Source organism: Hyaena hyaena, unplaced genomic scaffold (genome assembly GCF_003009895.1).
Source record: "Hyaena hyaena isolate Hyena2069 unplaced genomic scaffold, ASM300989v1 scaffold_564, whole genome shotgun sequence".
NCBI classification, from domain to species: domain Eukaryota; kingdom Metazoa; phylum Chordata; class Mammalia; order Carnivora; family Hyaenidae; genus Hyaena; species Hyaena hyaena.
Window position 1 is genome coordinate 362,790 of NW_024081195.1, and position 25,031 is coordinate 387,820.

General features: G+C 37.0%; 1 protein-coding gene, 1 long non-coding RNA gene and 1 pseudogene across 2 annotated transcripts in view; 2 read left to right on the top strand and 1 right to left on the bottom strand.

Annotated features, from left to right (window-relative positions):
• Positions 1-25,031, bottom strand: part of NDUFS4 (NADH:ubiquinone oxidoreductase subunit S4) — a 110,634-nt gene that overhangs the window by 25,204 nt on the left and 60,399 nt on the right. Inside the window, exon 3 of the mRNA XM_039256211.1 lies at positions 10,428-10,600. Coding sequence (XP_039112142.1) covers positions 10,428-10,600 — 173 coding nt within the window. The remainder of the gene's footprint in view (positions 1-10,427; positions 10,601-25,031) is intronic.
• LOC120248049 lies at positions 840-14,483 on the top strand. Its single transcript, XR_005532481.1, has 2 exons — positions 840-924; positions 14,100-14,483. It is a non-coding gene; the product is annotated as an uncharacterized LOC120248049 (long non-coding RNA).
• On the top strand, positions 23,494-23,930 carry LOC120248040 (annotated as a pseudogene).

Below are 25,031 nucleotides of genomic sequence, written 5' to 3' on the forward strand. Positions count from 1 at the left end.
AAACTGAAAATGACCCACCCTAACAAAGCATAAAATACATGCTCCACAAGTTCAAGGTAATCTATCAGTCACTGCACTACCTGCTAAAACAAAACTTCTCACATTACCAATGTCATTAACTGAATAGAAATAAGGACAGAGAATTAAAGAATGGTACTTAATAGAAATTTGTTTGGTCAGGGGTCAATTAGCACATTAATATGAAGTCATAGGTTCACCAAATATGTACAAGAATCATTTTAAGTATTATGTATAATAACCCCCAACTGAAAACTGTTATAAAGAGATAGCAATCCTAAAATGGAGTCACCTGTGCTTAGCCCCATGTCAACAAATCAAAACTTCATATGTAACCTAATTGCAATTTCAATCTCTCTCAAGAATGTAATCTTAAAATAGTCAATCTGGAATAACAATCAGAGAGATTACATAATTTTCTCTTTCCTTGTCCTTGCCTCCTATAAGCCACCAATAAGTCTTTCATTTTGCACAGCATTTAGAAGCTTCTTTGTATTTGCTAGATGGAATGCTGCTGGATTCATGAATAACTGAGTAAAGTGAATTTGATCTTTAAGTTTACTCAGTTGAATTTTGTTTCTAACAGGCTTGGTGGTAGCAATGGGATATGAAGCAAACTTCTGATGGCATTCAGGGACAATGACAAACATGGGTGGTTCCTATGAATCCTTTTGAGTTCTTGGTCTTTTTTCACTTTTTTTTTTTTTTTTTTTTTTTGAGAGAGAGAAGACGTGAGAATAAGGGGTACAAAGAGAGAGAGAGCAGAGCTCACCCCAAGTGGGGCTCAAGCTTACTGGATGTGGGACTTGAACTCATGAACCGTGAGATCATGACCTGAGCCAAAATCAGATGCTTAACAACTAAGCCACTCAGGCACCCCCTTCCCACCATTTCTAAGAGCTATGGGTAAGTTCCTCATTTTAATCTCTCCTCTCTTCACATCAAGCTCTGAATCTAATTGGCTTACCAGGTAGTTCAGGCCACAATTCTGGCTTTTGGCTAAAACCCCAGAGTCTTTGATTCTGTCCCAAGAACCATAGGGGAACTGTTAATGGCAGCTGCAGTTTCCCACTGATGCGGAGCCTCCAGTCCCCATTTGTTGGTGTCTGCTACTTCAATCCTTTCCCCAGTCCAAGGTTCCATGATAGAAATTACTGGTGGTACACACAGGACTGTCTCATGGCTAGCGCACAGTAATATCTCTTGATTACTGCCAACATATTAAGGCATACATGTTTGGTTGTCTTGTTTTATATAGGGGTTAATGCTAATGGGGATCATGGAAGCCAAAAATCTGTAGGTGTGAGGACACTTAAAAGCTGTTAGAGTAATCCCCACCTAACTCAGAGATCCCCATGTTAGTATAAATTGGTTACACAATGGGTTAGGTTGACACTGTTACTGCCAATCTCAAGAAAATTTCTATGCAATGAGGCATACTGGAAATTATCACAAAACCCCCAATGCAGCAGCACATCCCTTATAGGTATCCCCTTAAGTTTGGTTCTAAGAGACCCAAAGCCTTAGCTAGAACAACAACAACAGTAACAAAAAGGAAGGGATCTTTAAATTCTAAAAAGTTAAGCACACCACCTTCTGACACACCTGCATATTTTGTCTAAGAACTATGGTGTCAGAAGCTACAAAAATGCCAAAATGTTATTAGAGACAACCTAGAATTACAATGGCCATTATGGAGAACGTTCCAATTAGATGAGATCTTCATTTAAGAAATGTACTTGAAAACAAGGGTTCCTGAACTGAACAAACAGAATGGGATACCTATTTTAATTGGTATTCAGAAGTTTCTAAAATGCAGCAAGATTCCAAAAGTACTTCATTAAAAAAAAAAATGAAGTAAAAGACTAATGAAAAAATTAAAGACACAAGAGGTATTTAAAAAAAGACAGTAAAACTGACATGACTCCTGTTGCTTGCCTCAAATCTTCCTTTACCTGACTATTCAACACTCCACTTATCCTATATCTGAATTGCCTTTCCACTCTGAAGAGACTATTAAAAGGTTACCTTTTATAATAAAATCACCTGAGGTTGTGGGGTGACTCTCTTTCCATTCCTTGGTCAACGACTAAACTAAAACCATAGTTACAGAATTTCCTAAACCCAAGGAGGATCCCCCAGAAGTGATCTGAAGAATTTATTAGAGTCATTATGAGGCCTATGGCCCCAGGTTGCTGGATCTTGTCCTCTTGTGCACATGCTGGTGGGACCTGGTGAAGCCCAAAAATGGATGCAGGAAGCAAGATGGTGTAACCCCAAGGATGATATCCAAGATCTTTAACCTTCAATCTGGTCCCCTCCTGGACTAGAATACGTTCACAGAACAGCAACCAATCTTTAAAAGCCATTCCTATAGTCCTCCCTGTTCACACTGGTTAGTATATTACTCAAACATGTGAACAAAAGAAAGATGAATCTGCTGTAGACACTAAACCCACCTGGAAGCTTTCTTCCTAGAGGATTTTGGGGCTCCAGAATAAGAATAAGGTCACCCAACTTGCTCTAGCTGCTCTATTTGTCAATGGATTATCTCCTGAGATTAGTGAAGTGATAAACAAGCAGAAAACAGGATGGGAGACAACTGACTGAACTTATGATCATAGTTGAGCACTTTGAAAGAACTTTGAAACAAGACCACAAACAAAAGTTTGCCAAGATACTGGCCTTACAGATACAACAGCTCCAAGGCCAGGCACCTAAAATAACACCTGGGTGCCCCCACATAACACCTCTTAGGGGCCCACAATCAAAACCATGGAACAGCGGTTGAGGCTTTATTTGTAATCAACTGGGACAATGGAAAAAAATGTGTCCTCAAAGGTCCTATGCAGATCTGTAAACATCAACTCAGTGAAGCAGATGTCTCCTCTAGAAATAAAAGTAAAAAGCTTTAGCCATCTGAACAGGTAAACTTACCTTATACCATCTACCAGAAAAACAACTTAGATCCAACTTCTTTTATAACTAGTGAGTTGTGTATTCCTGTACCTGACTGATGGCAGTAATTTTATTTTTCTTTAAAGAACTTATTTGAGAGAGAGAGCACAAGCTGGGGAGGGGCAGAGAGAGAGAGGGAGATAGAGAATCCCAAGCAGGTGCCATGCTCAGTGCAGAGCCAGACTCAGGGCTAAATCTCAGGAACTGTGAGATCATGAGCTGAGATGAAATCAAGAGTCAGATGCTTACCTGACTGAGCGTTCCAGGCGCCCCGGTGTCAATAATTTTAAAATAGAAGGTAGAAGTTCTACATTTACATCTGTCTGTATGTCTATGTGTCTAAATACATGTGGTGCAGATAGGTGGGGTTTTTTAAATCTCTTAATGGTATTGGTAAAATTAACTTGTAAAGGAGTTCCATTTAATTGGCTTAAAGAAAATTAAGAAATTAAAGAAAATTACATGAACTAAGGTATTCCTAACATTCTCAGATATACAAAGACACTAAAATGCTTTTCAGACTCATGTGATCTGAGAAAATATTCAGTATCAAAGCCAATTTAAGTTTGTTGGCTTAGTTAAAATAGACATGTCTTTAGAATTATCAATAGTGAATACAATGCAAACATACAACTTTTAGTATACTTGGGTTTAGTAGTCAAGTATGTTCACATTATCTCTGTTATAAAACTTATCAGCAGGAAAAATAACTTGGATGATGAATTCTGAGAAGTGATCTAAACATAATTTTAAAGAATGAGTGAAGTTAATAGATGTAAGCCAGATAAAAGTTTTTAGATGAATTTTTAAGTTTCCCCAAATCTTTTTGGTAACCTCAAACCTTAAAGTTTTGCTAAGTTAAATGAAGGAGAATCATTAAATATCTAGATCATTTACAAATAAGATAAAATACTGAAACATTACTTACTGAATATAATTGGTTTATCTACTTTGGCTTCCTTTTATAGAGGAACTAAAAGTATTTGGATGTATTAGTAAACATGTTTTGTGCCTGAGAAATTTACTATGAGAAAACATGTGTTTCCAGAAATAACAAAAAGTATGTCTACCAAGCCACAGAATGCTAGTGTAAGAGACGGTTCATATTGCTTACTTCTTTATTTTCATTAAAAATTAAATAATTTTAGGGGTACCTGGCTGGCTCAGTCAGTAGAGAACGCAACTCTTGATCTCAGGGTCATGAGTTCAAGCCCCACACTGGACATGGAGCCTACATAATTTTTAAAAACGGTTTTTAGAGTTAAAAATTCTAACATATGTAATTTAAAGCCACTAACGTTTGTGGAAAAAGAATCTTTGGACACAAGTATTATGCATGATCAAGACTGGCTAAGAAAAAAAATGAATTTAAGTAAACAAATTTTAAAGTAAACTAGTAAGAAATTAGAATGTGGTTTTTCTCTCTGAATAAAGGACAAATTTTTCTTGGATTGTTAGTCTGTTTTTGATATGAGATTGTAAAAAAATTATTATTCCTTTACCTAGAAAATCAAAGATTCTGTCTTATCAAAATAATTTCCTGTGTTTCATGTTGTTTTTATCAGGTACTTAATTACCTCCCTTATTAAAAGAAAGAGCTAGAGTTATTGTTTTTATAATAATTTAACTTTTTTTTAAAAGTAGGCTTTATGCCCTATCATGGGTCACAAACCCTGAGATCAAGAGTCATTTGTTCCACCAACTAGGAGCCAGCCAGGCGCCCCGTAATTTAACTTTTTGTATTTGCTCTCTCAGTCTTTAATTATCCCTATGGTTAACTGGATAACTAAGTATTGTTTCACACTAACCTACAATCCTACTTGACCAAGTGTTTTTTTTAACCGTTGATATTTTTTATCAGCTTTCCAAAAATCAAACTCCAAATGAAATACTTTTGACCTTGAACTAACTTTAGGATTTTTCTAGAGGGTCCTAGAAAATTGCGAAAGATTTGTGTTCTCTTCTTATTAGGCTTATTTGATATGTTCAGTGACAGGAGAAGTCATGTCAGATAAAATAATAGTAAGCCTTCTTTATGTAATTGATATAGGTATGTATTATGTGTTCTAAAAATTCTAGAAATCCTGATGTCCTGGTATAATGTTATCATTCATAATTCTACTTGTCTTACAATGTTGTGTAACACAAAAATAACCAATTTCCTGTTCAATTCCATTATAAGGGACTCTTGTCAGGTCTTTAATCACAGACATTTTTAACTCTTTTGTCATTCACAGAGATGGCTGTTTTACTCTGATGCTGCAGTGTTCCTGCAAAAGTGCTACATTTTAGGGGCGCCTGGGTGGCTCAGTCGGTTAAGCATTCGACTTTCGCTCAGGTCTTGACCTCACGGTTCATGGTTTTGAGCCCCGCGCTGGGCTCTGTGCTGACAGCCAGCTCAGAGCCTGGAACCTGTTTTGGATTCTGTATCTCTTTCTCTCTCTGACCCTCCCCTGCTCAAGCTGTCTTTCTCTCTCTCTCAGAAATAAGTAAAACATTAAAAAAAAATCTAAAAAAAAAGTGCTACATTTTAAAGGAGATTCGTGAAAAGGATTTTGACAAGTATAGGGTTCTTTTTTTTTTTTTTTTAAGATTTTTATTTTTTTTTTTAAGTAATTTCTATACACAATGTGGGGCTCAAATTTACAACCCTGGGATCAAGAGTTGTATGCTCTACCAACTGAGCCAGCCAGGCGCCCTGACAAGAACAGATTTCTCATAACTAAAATCATAAAACTAAGCTGGGTAGGAATTTCCAGAACTATTAGAAAAAACTGGATTCAAGAATTAATAACATGGTGGGTGCTGGCTGGCTGAGTCAGAGCATGCAATGATCTTGGGGTTATGAATTTGAACTCCATGTTGGGCATAGAGCCTACTTAAAAAAATAAAATAAAGGATTAGTAACATGGGACTGAGTAGACTGATGAAAATTATAATTTATACCACTTCTTGTGTGAAATATTGCTGGTTCTTTAATGTTTTGTTTTTCCAGATTTGACAAGCTTTTCCTCTTAAGCTATTAATGATTTACAACAATTTGGTAAAGTATACCTTTGTAAACAGAGATGAAACTCTTACGTATTCTTTTCATAGCAATATAGCTAGTTATTTACACAACTTCAATAAAAGTCTATTCTCCTTGGGGTACCTGGGTGGTTCAATCTGTTAAGCATCAGACTTTGGCTCAGGTCATGATCTTAGTTTGTGAGTTTGAGCCCCACATCAGGCTCTGTGCTGTCAACATGGAGCCTGCTTTGGATCTGCTGTCTCCCTCTCTCTCTGACCCTCTTCTGCTTTCTCTCTCTCAAAAATAAACACCATAAAATTTTTTAAAAAATCTATTCTCCTTATAACAAGACACAATTGGGAACATTGGCTGTATCACCAAGGCTGAAAAAAAAATTTTTTTAATGTTTATTATTTTGAGAGAGACAGACAGATGTGAGTGGGGGAGGGGCAGAGAGACAGGGAAACAAAGAATCCAAAGAAGGCTCCAGACTCTAGGCTTTCGGCACAGAGCCTGACATGTCCCGAAGTCTGAAGCTTAACTAACTGAGCCACCTAGGCGCCCCTACCAAAGCTCTGACTGAAATGATTTTGCATATAAAATCTGATGGCCAGTCCCTCAGAAGCTTTTTAGAATTCAAAATTCCTTATGAAAAGTTTCAGCAAAGCAGTGTTCAAAAAGAGCTCATATGGTCAGTCACTATTCTCACTGCACTTTCATAAACAATCAGGCCAAGTTTACTGCACACAGATTAGGTTTACTGTGATTATCTTTGTTTTTTGTTTTTTTTTTTTTTTAAAAATGGAGTTAAGATAATGTTTGCACCTTTTTAGATGTTAGACTCGACTCCCATGAAATATTTAAAAAAAATTTTTTTAATGTTTATTTTTTGAGAGAGAGAGTGTGTGTGTGAACAGCGGGAGCGGCAGAGAGAGAGGGAGACACAGAATCTGAAGCAGGCTCCAGGCTCTGAGCTGTCAGCACAGAGCCCGACGTGGGGCTCAAACACACAAGCCGGGAGACCATGACCTGAGCTGAAGTCAGACGCTCAACTGACTGAGCCGCCCAGGCGCCCCTCCTATGAACTATTTTAGAGGTTTTGTTATATGCCTATAAACTGGACTGGATCCTAAATTTTTCTAGTTTCCTCAAATATCTGGCTACGACGCTCCAAACTAATATTTTCCATTTTTTCCACCCTTGGAATCACTAAGAACAAAGGCTACCCTTGCATTTACCTGGGAAGAGGCTCTACTAGTTTCTCCTCACCACCTAGATGAAGCCAAACTTCAAGGACTAGAATCTCAGGCACATATTTCACAGCTGAAAAAGGCTTTGCCTAACATCTAGTAATGTGCAAAAATTGGAAACCTTCAAATCAAATTGAAGAAAAGAGGCAGGTGACAATGATGTAGATTGTCCTCCCAAGATCCCAGATAAAGATTTCACACTTTAGCTAAAATCCACTCTTATTGTCATCAAAAACTCTGATCTATTCATTAGAGACCCCTTGGTCCATTTCCCTGTCTTTAGTTAAGAACCTCAAAACTTGGGGAACTTTGCATCCAGGCTCTCTATAAAAAAAGGACCTAAGGTAAGGGTAACCAGAATAAAACAGCCTGTTTAGTCTACAGGTCATTAAAATATTGCTGGCTTCCACGGCTGTCACTTTTCCGGTCTGGAGCCACAGATTTAAATGGGAATTACTGGAAGCATTCAGGGTTCCTTTCCTTTGGCAGGCAGGGCTCTACTTCCCTGGTCAATACCACCTGCTGTGGATTACTTCTGGGGAAGCTGAAACTAGTTACACAAGCTCACCTTAGCATAAAACAGAGACTCCTTCCATGGAGTCCTTCTCTGATTTAATTGATTTTGACTGGTTTGCATCTTGGAGACCATGGTTCTAAAGTCCAATCCAAACACTGGGAATTATCTTGCTTTTTATAATCATACTAATCTACCCTGGCAGGATATATTCTCTCAAAGGCTTTAAATGCATGTCCCTAGCCTCTACCCACCAAGCAAATGATCTCCCCAAGACTGAAACATCTAAAAATGAACAGAAAGAATAACCAACTTAAAAATTAAGAACCTGAAGCCGGGGTCTGTCACAGAGATTAAGACCTATGAATACCACACAAAGGATCAATAAAAGCTGTGAGAGGGGCACCTGGATGGTTCAGTAGGTTAAGCATCAGACTCTTGATTTCAGCTCAGGTGACGATCTCTTGGCTTTTGAGATCGAGCCTCAAGTCAGGCTCTGAACTAACAGTGTGGATTCTCTCTCTCCCACTGCCCCTCCCTGGCTCCTGCTCTTTCTCTCAAAATAAACAAACATTTAAAAAAAGAAAAAGCTGTGAGAACTTCAAAGTGGTAGCTGGGAGTGATGCTAATGCCTTTACTTTAGATGATATCTCTCAGTTATGCTGAGAGTCTGATTTAATTTTCAAAAAATTAAAATAGGCTCAAAATGGAGTCACTTGTGCTAAGCCTCACATCAACAAAGCAAGACTGCATACCTAACTGTGTTTTCAACCTGTCCCAGAAACGTAACCTTAAACTAGTCAATCCTAGAATTTCCTCAGCAGCAGCAGGGAGGTAATCCACCCAATAGACCCCTTCTGTCCCCAAAGAAAGAAGAGGTAGGGGTGCCTGGGTGGCTCAGTCGGTTAAGTGCCCAACTTCAGCTCAGGTCATAATCTCACGGCTCACAGTCTGAGCCCCACATCAGGCTCTGTGCTGACATATCAGAGCCTGGAGCTTGCTTCAGATTTGTGTCTCCCTCTCTCTCTGCCCCTCCTGTGCTTACACGTGCTCGCTCTCAAAATAAACCAACATTAAATTTAAAAAAAAATTTTTTTTTAAAAAGAAGAGGTAATGCATACTTTTCTTACCTCTGACTCTTTTGCCAATAAAAGTCTCCCATTTTGGGGATGCCTGGATGGCTCAGTCAGTAGAGTATGTGACTCCTGATCTTGGGGTTGGAGTTCAAGCCCCATGTGGGGTACAGAGATTACTTAAAAATAAAATCTTAAAAACAAAAAAGTCTTCCATTTTGTATAGTTCTTTAGAGCTCCTTTCTATTAGCTAGATGGGATGCTGTCTGATTCATACATCATTGAATAAAGCCCATTCGATCTTTAAATTTATTAACAAAACTACCCAAATACCAATAATAGTACAATGGATAAATCTTGCAAATAAGGAGAACATTAAAATCTCATGTGACTTAAAGAGTAATCATAACATTTCAAACACTGAGTATGGACGCCTAAGAAACTGCTTATGTTATCATTTTGTCAAATAAAATATAATTGTATTTAAACTGCAACCTGGCAGCAGACATTTTTAACAAAAACTCTCCCACGTACATTTGTAAGTAAAGATGTTAAGTATCTTACTTTTTACAAGTAGACATAATTTAAACTGATAACCACCTTTGACTAGAGAGTGGAAACATAAAACGTTCTAGGAGTCTCTATAAGATTGGCAATTTTCTAGCTTATCTGGCTGTTTTCTCTAGTAGCAGCAACAGCAGCTTTTAATCAACTAGAGGCAGCCCTGCTATTTAACATTTGAGTTTTATTCCAGCACATTTAGGTCACTGACTTACTTCATTGGTGTCACAGAATTTACAACCACTTTATTCCAATGCACTGTATATTTGTTAATCACAAGATCTCAGGAACTTACAAGTTTCCCTCAAAATACCTAATTTCTTTTTTTTTAATGTTTATTTATTTTTGAGAGAGAGAGAGAGAGAGAGAGAGAGAGAGAGCGTGAGCAGGGAAGGAGGAGAGAGGGAGACATAGAATCCGAAGCAGGCTGTGAGCTGTCAGCACAGAGCCCAATGCAAGGCTCGAACTCATGAACTGTGAGATCATGACCCGAGCCCAAGTTGGAAGCTTAACCGACTGAGCCACCCAGGTGCCCCTAATTTCTTTTTTCTTAAGTCTATTTATTTATACTGAGAGAGACAGAGCATGTGCATGTGCAAGTGGTGAGGGGCAGAGACAGAATCCCGAGCAGGCTCTGCAGTGTCAGCACAGAGCCTGACTCGGGGCCTGAACTCACTAACCAAGAGATCATGAGCTGATCGAAACCAGGAGTCAGATGCTAACTGACTGAATCACCCAGGCACCCCAATATACATAGTTTGGAACCGTGCTAACAGTGCTTAGTGTCAGCCATTTTTCTCCAGTAAATAGTTCTCTGAAAAGACTGTTTCTATGATTTTTGTGCTGGGCCACACTTAGATGAGCATTAAATACATATTCATGTAAATGTAATACACGTGTCTATCATTTAACAAGATACCTAAACAAATGGTCTCAAAAAGTATTGTCAAATTATTGAATTTACAATTCAATATATTTAAAAGGAAAATTCACACAGAAAAAGAGAGCAGAAAACAATATTCAAATTAAATCAAAGTACTCACGTTGATGCCCAACCCATCAAAGGATTTTCCCATCGCTCCCTGGTATCAAACTCCATCTTCCATTTCTTTGTGTTGTTTACTCCAGACTGCATGTTATTGCGAGCAGGAACAAAGATCCTGACTTTTCTAGTTTTGATATGCTCTTCTGGAACACCAGTTAAAGTAGTGATATCCTACAGAAAAACAAGCAAACACATTTCTAACAGCTCACATACATTCTGATGTACTTTTGCTGCTTTCTAGATTCATGCAATTCTATTGAGATTTATAAACTGGGGTTTTTAGCTTTCTGACTTCACTACTCTGCTGTTATCAGATAAATTGCTATTTTGATATCTGGAAAAGGTATACTGGCAGGAGTGTTAGGGTACAGTGGGCAAGGGTTTATGAAAAAAAAATAGGTTCCTTTTGTCCAATAAAGCATTGATAATTTCTGAAGAGTCTGCTGGTAGAAGAGCCTACAGACTCTTATTTCAAGAGCAGGTGTAACTAGTAAGCAGAGAAAGAATGTGAATGGATATTAAAATTAAGGGGAGGGGCATCTTGGTGGCTCAAGTAGTTAGGCATCAGACCACAGCTATTCTCAAGATCTCAGTTTGGTTCCTGACTTGGAGGCCAGCATTGGGCTTGCTGCTGTCAGCACAGAGCCTGCTTCAGATCCTCTGTTCTCACAAGTGTGCTGTCTCTCAAAAAAATATAAATATTTTTTAAAAAGTAAGGGGATATAAAAAGTTACTTTTAAATTTAAAAAATCTATTACCAGTGGTTTCGGTTTCAAACTGCTTACAAGAAGTCATTTCCTTCAGGGGAAGGCCTAAACCTTTTGTTAAATAATATCAATTAGAAACTTTAATTAGCATTTTAATTTATCTCCCTTTGGTGAAACCTACCAAAAAGAACCCACATTAAATTTATTTTGCAGAGGTAAGCCATAGAAGTTACAGTTTTTGCAAAAATATGAGGTGAAAACAATGGTAACTTTCTTGAGACTCTCTCTTGTTTTAACAAATGCTCAGAGTGATAAATGCATCTAAGTTTGATGCCCCAGATCAGACATATTTATCAAACATAGTAGTCATCAGGGCACAAAGTAATAAAGTAATTCAAAGTTTAAGTCTCCTTTCAGTAATGGTAGAAATACTTTATTTGATCAAAGTAAGATCCTATCAGGGTTAATCATACTTTTATAAATGAAGCAGTTTAAAACTATGGTTCACTTACTAAATTTTTAAAAACTGGTTAAAAACAAAAGAGTTAACGTGAAAATGATACCAAACTTGTGAAAACTAGAAAATGTTGTGAATTTCAATTTCATTGTAACATATCCCCTAAAGAAGACTAATGTTAATTTATAGTTCCACTCTAAACAATGCTATTGACCAAATAATTAGTGTTAATACTTAGTGCTACAATATGTACTGGGAAAATACAAAGTGTATTTCTGACTTCACTAGTCTTCCTACTCACAGATTAAGAAAACACTGTTTAAAGTTATTTTAGCTGGCAACCAATCTTCTGCTAAACACAATACCATTCCACCTGCACCAATAATTAGGTGTGGTTACTTTGTCACAGCTTGTCTGTTCAGAGAAACTATCAAAATAATCCATATAAATATTTACACAAATATGCACTTCTAGTACGTGCCTACATTTAAAAAGTTTCTTTGCATATAGGTTCACAATTTTTAAATGAATGAATATTAGTTTTAAATGTTAATTTTTAATTGTCAAATTCAATTTCAAAGAAATTCCATGTTTCATGACACTCGATGACTTTCTGAAGCATATTTCTCCAAAGAAGACCTTAAAAGAGACTCCTAGGAAGTCCTCAATGCTTATTTCTTTTGAATTTACTATAGCACTTATATTGTCATATTATTATTATTTAATATTATATATCTTTATATTAAAGTCATATTTCCTCAGCTAGAGTTGAAGTGGTACATAAACAATGTGTGTTACAAAATTACAGGGTGAGGCATCATTTCCAAATTCCACATCAAACCCTCCATAAAAGTTCATGAAAACTAGAGCTATAAACTAGCTACTCCTTAAATTAAGATTTACAGGAAAGGAAACATATTAAATTCTTATAATACCATTTACCTCGAGAAGATGAGATTATAGGAAACAGATTTAGTTTGTCTTTATAACTTCCTATATTGTAATGTATATATGACAAAATAATAAAAAAATAAGACTTTTTAAAGACGAAACAGTATTTCTTGATTTGTACTATTAAAATTGAAGGAACAGAATGATTTTTTAGGATGGAAAATCTCTTTAAGTGGCTATAAAATGTTGCGAAACTCTTTATATTTTGAACAACTACCAGTGCTTCCATAGCTTCTCAAAGTATGACATTTTTTTAATTGATCTCATCCCCCAATTTAGAGTTGGCATTGGCACAAATAAGTTTCTGAATTTTGAAGCCCAAGTTGTTCTGACACAGAGTCCCTGTTCTTGCCTGCAGAAGACATGTAAGGTACTGCAGCAGAGTTGAGCTGCTGCCAAAGACTGAGAATGAAAAGGCTTGGCATCTCTCACATACTTGACACCTAAAGGGCACAGAAGCTCTAAAATTCCTAGTCTCTGTAGGCACACTCTTCGTCTAGACAAACTGATTTCTCACACTTTTAAAATGCATTACGACACTATTGTTATCATTTCATCCACATGGCTTCAGCTAGTGACAGAAGAACCTGTCCTTTAAGCCACATTTCAATGGGCTAAAAGCTCCCACTCCAAGATTGCATTAAAACAATGTAATACTTGAAAAGAACTATGAGGCACTATGTTGAAATCTTTACTTGTGTCTTAAATTCTTTGCTCTCCCTCAAAATAAAACATCTGCAAACTAAACTGCATCGAACTAAAGACATTATCTCTAGATTTCTACTTCTGTACTGCAATATTGGATCACCTGTGGTTTTCTAAAAAAAAAACAAACCCTACTTATTCAAATGCTTTGCCGATATCAATATTGCCTTTTATAGATTTCTCATTTTAATTGCTAAATACATACTTATAAATAACAATTCATAATTTTCTATGACTACAAAAAAGCTAACTCACATTAGATGAGAAGCCTTCAAGTTTTTACCTAAAGAAACTCATGGCTCACTAGCTAATAATTATGTATAAATTCTAATAAATCAAGTTATCCTTTGGATAATATACACTGATTTGCTGAGTTTTAAAACTTTTAATTTTTAAACAGTTGAGTCAAGCATAAAACCTGCATTCCAATTATTAAAGAACACCACTGTCTTAATAAAGTTTCACAAACACAATCTTATGTACAATAGTGCGATCTTAAGAAACATAACTAATGATTCATACACTGAAGGCCATTCAGATAAATATTTGCTACTGAAAAGATGCATCTCACAATTCCAAAGTTCCAGTCTTTCAGCACCATCTCCTCCACAATCTTAAATTCTGGAAGAGCTTACAGCTGACCTTCTATCTCACAAGTCTAGTTAAATGTTAGAAGAATTTAAAAAATCATTAAGAAAGTATATGCCAGTAGATGTAAATGAACTCTATTCTTTCAAATACCAATTTCCATTATAAAATATTGGTTTTCCATATAAAAACTGTATGATTCGGTTATCAACTGTCCCCATTTATGTTGTGTGAATTCAACCTTTTTTTTTTTTTAACAAAGGAAGCAGGGAACAAGCAATGGGAAGTTGGTGTCAAAATGCAGAAAAACCTCCCAGCAAGCTTCTTGCAACCACCCAGGATTTAGAGTCTTGCTGGTCGCTCTCTTTTCAATACCAGAATTTCACACATTTCAATGACTATTATGACTTCAAAGAATCAAATTTTCATCATTGTCCGTCATCTGCCGGTTGATTTGTATAAAGGAGTTCTTCTGCATGCACTCCAAACAAAAGCCTCCTTACTTTTGTGGTTATATATCAAGTTTAAAAGTTTTGTTTGTGACAGTTGTGTCTTTGGTAAATTAGGGTAACACTGAAGGAGTGCAGCTGCTCTGCAGGAACCTCCTTTCTGGCACCATTTCACTTAAATAAAAACTGAATAATTAGCTTCTGCCTTTATTAAACCACAAAAATGCCACTGGCCTTAGTAATTACTTCCAGTTGCCCCACCCACTTAACCTTAATAGTTTACACTTGTCATAAAGAGAAATAAATGAAAAGGGTTTTCACCACTTTAGTGAATTTTTGATAGATCTCCCAGTACATCCAGAAGGGCCAAAATTTTAACTAGGTTTCTGGGTAAGAAGTTCACTAAATTGCATGTATGGATCGATGTTGAAAAGTTTTAATAGAGCACATACTGGAGCATGAAGTACAAATATTGCTTATAAAAACTTGCTCTACTGTAAGCTTTTAGTTACCAGTTATGTATTTAAATTTATTCCAGGGCTAAAACTGATCTAAACTTGAAGACTGTTTATATTCTACTTCAACCATGAAAGATGTTAAAAAGAAAACAATCTGTAATAAAAAAAACTTCCTTTCAAGTACCCTACAGATACTTAGCACAAGAAACTCACTAAATGGTCTCATAAATAATGAAGGACATTTTACAAAATAAATTTTACAGTTTGAACAATCTAAAGAGTTGACAGCATAACTATATGTATTTACTTATCATGGAAGAACATTAAGCACTTCTAAAAAGTCAGTGGCCATAAAAATTCATACACAAATAAAAACTGTAAAAATACATTAGAGGTGTGCCAGTAGAGCTGATTTTTGTTTGTCTGTTAAAGCAACACATTGATGTGGGAATCCAACCAGGTAATGAAACAAGTATTGGAATACAACATTACGTTTTGTATACTGGGCAAGGCTATCATGGAACCAAAAGTTCAGCTTTAAATAAAATGCTAAGACAGAAATAGTAACATGCAAAAGACTCTGCAAATCATATAATAAGTAATACAACTAATAATTACACATTTGTCTCAATCTCTATTTTCATTACTTCTAGATCTTTCTGAATAGGAGCAATGGTTAAAAGCAAAGGGCTGAGTCAAACGGGGTTAGAAGAATCCCAAATCACAACTTTGGGCAAATTAATAAGCTTCATTTCATTTACCATCTATAAAATCAACTAAATGAAGTAAAATGAGGACTAATGTATATAAAGTGCTTACCTTAGACAATAAAAAGAATGTATTTCATTTACTCAACATATTTTTCAGCACTGGCTATGTATTAGTTACTGGACATAATGCTCAAAACAGTACAGACATCATCTGCATTCGTATGAAAATTAATACTGAACTTTCTAAAAAGGAGAGACAGAGTAAGTATTGGGAGGCCGATGTTAAGATAAAGAAAATCTCCCATCTTCCTTGAAAAATAAGTTAGTAATCAAAATACAACAAAGGGTTTTGTAATTAGAGTCCATAAGCTGCTTCATGTTTGGAGGAGAGAAAAACGGAGCTTTTAAAAACAAGGGCTGAATGTCCCATTTGTTGTACACATCAAAAACACTGAGTAAAACTGATTGTATTGAGTATGAAAACACATACTAGTAAGCCTATGAAATTCATAAAATTGAATGATTAAGATACACTTTTATTTCAACTCAAAATGAAAGATCCTACTATGTATGACAAGTTATTCGTGCCAGGGGCTGCAGGGGATATAAAGACAAAATTTTATTCCTGAATAGGTTTACAATTTGTGCATCCATGGTAAGGGTGATGTGTGGCAGAAATAACTCAATAATCACATCGGAAAATACAATATTGGTTAAGAGAAAGCAAGTAGGATTCAGATAAATCTGGAGGAACCCAAGCACCACCAGTGCTACCTATGCAGTACTGACAAGCTGCTTAAACTCTATGTCCATTTTTTCCTTTAAAAAGTATATAACAAAACCTATGTCAAAGCACTGTTTGGAAGGATTAAATCAAATTTTAAAGGTGAAAAACTATCAGAAAAGACCTTACCAAAGAGGGACAGAGAAAATGATTCCTTCGGGATGCTTACGATTTTAAAGATACTAGTAAACACTTAAAATCAAAAAGAAATTTAGAAAAATCTATCCATATGCTTAACATCTTTGCTAGTAACCATTTTCTTTCCTTTTTTAATTCTGTGAGGGTTACTTTTTTTTTTTTTAACAAATAGTTTATTGTCAAATTAGTTTCCACATAACACCCAGTGCTCATCCCCACAAGTGCCCTCCTCCATGCCCATCTCTCCCCTCCCCCCATCCATCAGTCCTCAGTTTTTGTCAGCATTCAAGAGTCTCTCATGGTTTGCCTCTCTCCCTTTCCCGAACCAATTACCCCCTTCTTCTCCCCCATGGTCCTCAGTTAAGTTCCTCCTAATCCTCCTATACGTGCAAACATATGATATTTGTCCTTCTCTGCCTGACTTATTTCGCTCAGCATAACACCCTCAAGGTCCATCCATGTTGCTACACATGGCCAGATTTCATTGTTTCTCATTGCCATGTAGTATTCCATGGTATAGATAAACCACATCTTCTTGATCCATTCGTCCGTTGATGGACACTTAGGCTCTTTCCATGTTTTAGCTGTTGTGGAGAGTGCTGCTATGAACTCTAGCAACCATTTTCTTAACTGTTTTACCTACCAATAATTATCCATACACATATCCACTTTATAGTTATAATAATAATAAAGGTACTGTGCATTGATTATTTTTAAGTATCACATCACTACCTTTTTAAACATTTAGTTACCTAGTTTTCCTATTTGTTTTAATCCTCATTAATAATCTATTGAGTTGATATGTCACAATGTCTTAGCCAATTCTGCCAATGAGCCCTGTTGCTAAACTATAGACGCCAATGGTTAAAAACCAGAAATAGACAAGACTGTTTAACTCATACTCCAACTAAAACCTATTGTGCTTATTTCTTATTGCATTTTCTTGAGGCATTGACAAAGACATTTTGCAATGACAACATTCCAACTGCCAGACCAGAAAGGCTCAGATAGTAAATGAATGTCTAGAAGACCATACCCCACACATCCCCTTCTCAGACCATGATCATGGGCTAAACACATACCGACCTCCACCCATGATCATGAGCTCTCTGCTTGCTTTCTTGCATGGACCGCACCCCCTGCCCCAACTCTCCCTTATAAAACTCCAGGTATCCATCTTGCCAGCAGAAAGGCAGGTTGTTAAGGCTTGAACCTGCCACCTCTAACAGCTGCTAGCCCCTGAAATAAATTTCACCCTTTTTTTCAAACCCTTGTCTCTTGAGTTACTGGCTTCTCTTGCAACAAGTTTGTTCAGCAACAGTGTTGGCAAAACCCAGCCAGAAGCATTGGTTCTAACTTGTCCAGCCCCCTCAGGAATCCCCAGGGATGGAGCTGTTGGTGGAGGCAGTGCACTGGGACTCACCCATTCATTTCCTGAGTTAGTGGCTGGGATAGATCAATCAGCAACAATCTCTCATTATTGAAAAATCACGTTTTGTTATTGTTGTTTTTCCAGTATACTGCAATGAAAATCCTACCTAATCTCTTTAACCATCCATCACTGAGGGTAGAATTGATGAAGTCAAATGTTATAAAAATGTTCGTGGTCCCTGACATGTTATCAAACTGCTTTCCAAAACTGTGGGCAAATTTTATACTGTCACCAAAAGGCACAGGCCAGCTATCATTTATCCTCTCATGGCACAGGTATATACTAACTGGCTTGAATTTATTTAGTGTGTGCTCTTCTACACAAAACTATAGAGGATGAGTTTGGTTTCTGACTTATAAAAACATACCAAAAAATTAACAAATTTTCCTCAAAAGTGACCCAAATGTTGTTATGTTACTTTATAAGAGCAGCTACCAAAAGAAACTGCCATGAAAATGTTAACACTCATCTAAAATCTAACTAACAGCCCAAAACAGAACTCTGAAACATCACATAAATGTACAATCTCTTTGTAATTGTAGGGGCCACAGGTAGGCCATGTCAATATGGGCCAATTTGGTATAAACATTATTTTGAATTAAAAGCAATCAAAATCCACCACATTCAGGAAAATCTCTACCTCTCCCTTAACTGCCTGTTTGTACCAAAAAGAGAGCTACTAACAGATTCCTCTTTACCTAAGAAACTTATCTATATAATAAGGCAGCTTTTGTTTTGTAAACATGTCCTCTTACTTTCCTGCTAATAGTCTTTCTCCCCTTTGTATCATCCTCAGACGCCTAGCCTCTCCTCAGCTCAAAGAGTCATCATGTTGCTCAGCTGGTTCTGGAATTCCACGTCCATGTGAATTGCTAAATGTACACTATGAAATGTTATTGTCTCCTGTTAATCTGTCTCATGTCAACTTGATTCTTAGTCCATCTAGAAGGACCCTGAAGGGCAAAATAAACTGTTCCTTCTCAACATAATGGTGTGGGGATAGCAAATATTTTCACATTTGTACTGTATATAGTTCTATTTTGTAGTACATGATTTAACATATGGCACAGCCAAATCAAGTCTACTAAGCAGTTATTTCATGGCAGAATGCCACAATTTTTAAAAAATGATATAAACTTTTCCCCTCAAATCAGGAAAATTCATTGAGAGACTTCATTTTTATACAAGGAAACACATGAAACAATCTTTGTTTTCTATGAATCCTGAAACAACTGAAAGTTACTAAAAAAAATCATGCCTCACAAATAAATGATCAATTATGATTGTGTCAGTGAATACCAATATGTTTCTCTGAAGCATTTTTAAAGTTACTAAGCTAATAATTTTAATTTAAGAAGCCAGTTATTATAATCATAGTCAAAGAGACTTTTTTTTTCTTTTTAATCCAACACTCCAGAAGTTTTGGGATTTTTAAATCGCTAAGTCACATAGTCATGTAGCTATCAGGCATGTAGGAAGTTTTTCAGAAGCTGAAAATAAAAGGACAAAAAAGTGACCACAGAGCACTTGGAACTCACATACTATAGTCTGAAAAGATCCAATTTTTTTTTTTTATTTTTTTTATTTCTAGGAGAGAGAGAGAGACAGCGTGAGCAGGGGAGGGTCAGAGAGAGAGGGAGATACATACTCTGAAATTGGCTCCAGGCTCTGAGCTGGCAGTCAGCACACAGCCCGACGCGGGGCTCGAACCCACGAACTGCGAGATCACGACCTAAGCGAAAGTCGGACGCTTAACCGACTAAGCCACCCAGGTGACCCAAAGATCCAAATTTTTAATCAAACAGTCCTTCTCATACCCTGGTAATATATTAAAAGGCTGACATATACACAACATAAAGAATTATGGGCGGGGGGGGGGAAGCCATAGCAGCAAAGAACCAAATATCAAATAATTGTTCAAAAAATATTAAAGCAAAAGAACAGAAGGTAAATAAACTTAGAATCAAGAAATGGTTTGAGCAATAAATGAAATTAATTAAATCTGGAAAGGAAGCTAGAAATAATAAAAAAGAATAGATCCAAAACTAAATGCTTTTTTTTTTTTCAAGAAATTTTTTTAAGATTTATTTATTTGTGAAAGAGAGAATGCAAATGGGGAAAGGGAGGGGAGAGGAGGTGGACAGAAGATCTGAAGCGAGCTCTGCACTGACAGCAGTGGCAAGCTGGATGAGGGGCTTGAACTCACAAGCCATGAAATCACGATCCGAGCTGAAGTTAGTCTTAACCCAACTGAGCCACCCAGGCACCCCTAAATGCTTATGTTTAATAAAGCACTATTCAAGGGGCAATGATGTGAAAATCAAACTACATTGTGAGGAGGCACATTAAGATGTGTAAGACAATTCTTTGTTAATTTAGAATAAAAGTGAAATTACCCAACAAAAGTCTCCTTTCTGACTCAGGAACTGACAGTCAGTTAGCTGAAAGTATTAGTGACAACAGGGAACCACTAAGTAAGTAAATATACACACACATGTGCATGCATGTGCACATGTATACATTCACATCTTAAACACTGTATTTTAACTTGAAAAGCACACATGTACACCCTTCTAATAATCTGATAATAGGGCCGTACTTTTTCCTTGAGTATAGGTCCAGTGATTAGAATCCTAAGTTCGTTTCTTCGACACATTACCAAGAAAATAAGTTAATTCATTAGTTTTGGGGTTTTTTAATGTGACTAGAATATCAAGACTTTGTGAAACAATCTGAGTCCAAAATCTGTCTAGAATTTTATGATTTCCTTTTACATTATAATATTTTATAATTATTTCACCTCCACCTAATTTGACATAATTTATTAGAAATTCACCATTATCAGGGTGCCTGGGTGGCTCAGTCAGTTAAGTGTCCAATTTCTGCTCAAGTTATGATCTCACAGTTCATGAGTACAAGCCCTGCTTCTGGCTCTGTACTGACATCTCAGAGCCTGGAGCCTGCTTCAGATTCTGTGTCTCCCTCTCTCTCTGCCCCACCCCTGCTTGCACTGTCTCTCAAAAGTGAATAAATGTTAAAAAACTTTTTTTTAAATTCATCACTATCGTCTTTTTAAAAAATGTTTATTTATTTATTTATTTTTGAGAGAGAGTATGTGTGTGAACAAGTGGGCAGAGGCAGAGAGAGAGAGAGAGAGAGAGAGAGAGAGAAAATCCCAAGCAGATTCTGTGCAGTCTGCACAAAGCCCGATATGGGACTCAAACTCACAAACCATGAAATCATGACCTGAGCCAAAATCAAGAAATCAAGAGCAAGACGTTTAACCAACCATGCAGGTGCCCTTCCATTATATTGCCTTTTCAAAGTATTCAACAGAACTGTCACATAAAGTACTCTTTATCCCCTTTATAGCAATCAGATCACAGTATTCAATTAAAATATATAATTACAATTTCAAGTAAAACTAGCATAGAAACTTATGAAAACAAACACAACTGAGTATTAGTGAGCATGACTCAATTACTGCGAGCTGAAGTCTGGTCATATACTAAAATGAAACCTAAATTCAGCCATAGTATGTATGTGTTGGGGTGTCATTAAGTACATTCTATAGAAAAAATAGCAACAGTACCTGAGCAAATTGTTAAAGGTAGGTTTAAAAAAAAGGAGTACAGGGGCGCCTGGGTGGCTTAGTCGGTTAAGCGTCCGACTTTCGCTTAGGTCATGGGTCTCGCGGTTTGTGGGTTCGAGCCCCGCATCGGGCTCTGTGCTGGCTGCCAGCTCGGAGCCTGGAGCCTGTTTCAGTCTGTGACTCCCTCTGACTCTCCCCTGCTCACGCTGTCTCTCTCTCTCCTAGAAATAAATAAAAATATTTAAAAAAAAAAAATGGAGTACAGATTCATTAACAAAGCCATTATTGTAAAAGAACTGTCACAATGTAGGATGTCAATGGACTTTCGCTGCCATCCATGATGGAATAAGTGCTGCCATATAAAACTGGGAAAGTCACTTTAAGCACTATTTTCAGGTACTGGACAACTGGGAGGGTAGGCAGAATCACAGTGTAATCCCTGAAAGGAGAATTCATGATGTAGTCCTTAACTATCTCAGCTTTATACTTGAAAGTACATTGCAGACCATGGTGAAGCCTAAGCAGAATACAGCAGTCTCACAGCAGAGAAGGTAGGGTTTAGGAGTTTAGGTCTGCTTAGGTAACAAACATTTTTGAGGCAGAGTTCTGAAGAGGAGCAATTAGGCAAGATAAAAATAAAAGGCATCCAAATTATAAATCAAGTAAAATTATCTCTGTTCAAGATGTGGTTTATATACACAATGGAATACTACATGGCAATGAGAAAGAATGAAGTCTGGCCATTTATAGCAACGTGGATGGAACTTGAGGGTGTTATGCTAAGTGAAGTAAGTCAGGCAGAGAAGGACAGATACCAGGTGTTTTTACTCATATGTGGAACAGGAGAAACTTAACAGAGGACCGTGGGGGAAGGGAAAGGGAAAAAAGAGTTAAGGAGAGGGAGGGAGGCAAACCATAACAGACTCTTAAATACTGAGAACAAACTGAGGGTTGATGGGGTGGGGAGGTGCAGAGAGGGGAAAAGGGGTGATGGGCATGAAGGTGGGCACTTGTTGGGATGAGCAATGGGTGTTATATGGAAACCAATTTGACATAAACTATAAAAGAAAGAAAAAACTATCTCTGTTCATAGATTTATAGGACTCCATACACACTTAGAAAATTTGTTAGAGCTAATGAACAAGTTCAGCAAAGTACTGGATAAAAAAACAAACCACACACACACACACACACACACACACAGACGTGAAACCCAATTGTGTTTTTTTAACTTATTATTATTTTTTTAATCTTTATTTAATTTAAGAGAGAGAAAGCAGAAGCAAGGAAGGGGCAGAGAGAGAGGGGGTAAGAGGATCTAAAGCAAGATGCTGAGAGCAGAGCATCCGACATGGAGCTCAAAAATCACTAACCACAAGATCATGACCTAAACAGAAGTTGGATGTCTAACCAACTGAGGCATTCATGTGATCCCCCAGCATGTGACCCTAAATGCTGGCAGTAAAGAATATAAAAATAAAATTAAGAAAACAATTACAATAGTATTAAAAAGAATAAAACACCCTGGAATAAACTTAACCAAGAAGGTGAAAGACATGTATACTGAAAACTAAAGAACACTGTTTAAGGAAATTAAAGAAGACAAAAATAAATGGAAAGACACTTCATGTTCATGGGCTGGCATGTCTTAACATTGTTCAGATGACAATATTACCCAATCACCCTACAGATTTAATGCAAACTCTACCAAAATCTCAGTTATGTTTTCTGCAGAAACAGAAAAATTCATTACAAAATTCATATGGAATTTTTGCCTCAAAACAAATCTTGAAAAAGAAGCACACAGAGGACTCAAATGTCTTGATTTCAAAACTTACTACAAAGCTATAGTATTTGAAATAGTGAAGTACTGCTGTAAGGACAGATACAGGCCAAGGAAATAGAAGAGACAGCTCCAAAATAAACTCTTACATATAAAGTCAACTGATTTTCAACGAGAGACCAAGAGCAGTTTACTTCAAGGTTTATTAACAGTGAAGGGAGAATGCAAGGCAGAAAGGGGAGTTCAGGTACATTCCAGAGTATGAGACCCAGAGCCCCTCTCCAACTCCCTGTAGGCCTTCATCCCTGCCATGGCTAAACTAATCCAAAAGAAGCCACAAGGAGAAGTAGAGATAACAGCAGTTAACAGTAGGAATTGAGTTAAATCCATGTCTGGGCTGCAGAAGCTTGAAGTGCAACTAATAGAAAATAGTATCATGAAGGAGGAACTGGCCCTGTTGGTTGGGTCCAATGTGGTCTTTAAACTTCTGGGTCCTGTGCTGGTCAAAGAGGAGATGGGAGAAGCTTGGGTCACACAGTGGGAAAGAGGCTGGACTATATCAGAGCTGAAATTAAGCAATACAAATCCCAGCTCTGGGAGTTTGAACAACAAACAGCGCTACAGAGGGAGACCGTGGCTCAGGTGCAGCAGGAGTGGTAGTGGGCCCAAGCAGCATGGCAGGGACTTCTGGGAAGGCCTGACCTGGTGGTGAGGAGTAGGGGAGGGGAGGAAATGAGGCAGCTCTAGGGTCTATACTGTAGCTAACAAAATGTGAAAACACCTGGCTGTTTTCTGACCAGCCACTTTTGTCATGTCTGCCTCCATTCCCTAAGCCCTTTCTACTTTATATATACACCACCTCCATTACTCTATTAGGTCGAAATTCTTGTAACTAACTGGAGCCTCTCTGTGGCAGAGTAATCTTTCTTTCTTTATTGAGACTAAAATCTTAAACATCTCAAACCTACTTCTTGTCTGTATAAAACCTTAAATGTTTCAAACCTACTTCTTGTCTGTATGTGCAACCCTTAACTCTCCCTTATCGTAGCTGGCAACGCCTCTATAGGAAACGTGAGAAAGGCATTTACAACACAATTGTTGGGAAGGTTAGAGGGGGAAAAAAAGTACCAAGACCATTCAATGAAGAAAGAAGATCCAAAGCCAAGGAAACTGCATATCCAAATGCCCATGAATGAAACTGGATTCTTACCTTATACCAAATACAAAAGTTAACTCAAAATGGACCAAAGACCTAAATGTAAGAGCTAAAACTATAATACTCTTAAGAAAACAGGGGGGTAAAATTCCATCACACTGAATTTAAGGAGAACTTCCTGGATAGGACAACAAAAGCCTGTGCAACAAAAGAAAAATAAACAAACTGGACTTTATCAAAATTAAAACATTTGTGCACAGGACATATATCTGATAAAGGATCAATACTGAGAATAAAAGAACAAATCAAATAAAAAATGTGATAAATACTTGAATATAATTTCTCCAGAAAGATATTCAAATGGACAAAGAGCACATGAAAAGATGCTCAATATCAGTAGTCATTAAGAAAATGTAAATTACACCCTCAATGAGAGACCACTTCACACCCATCAGGATGGCTATTATACAAAACACAGAAAGTAAGTGTTGATGAGGATATGGAGGAACTAAAACACATGCATTGCTGGTGGGAATGTGAAAATGCACAGGGAAAAACAGTGTGGCAGTTCTTCAAAAAGTTAAACATAGAATTATCATATAATCCAATCATTCCACTTCCAGGTATATACCCAAAACAACTGAAAGCAGGGACTGCAACACATTTTTGTACATCTACATGCAGAGCACCAT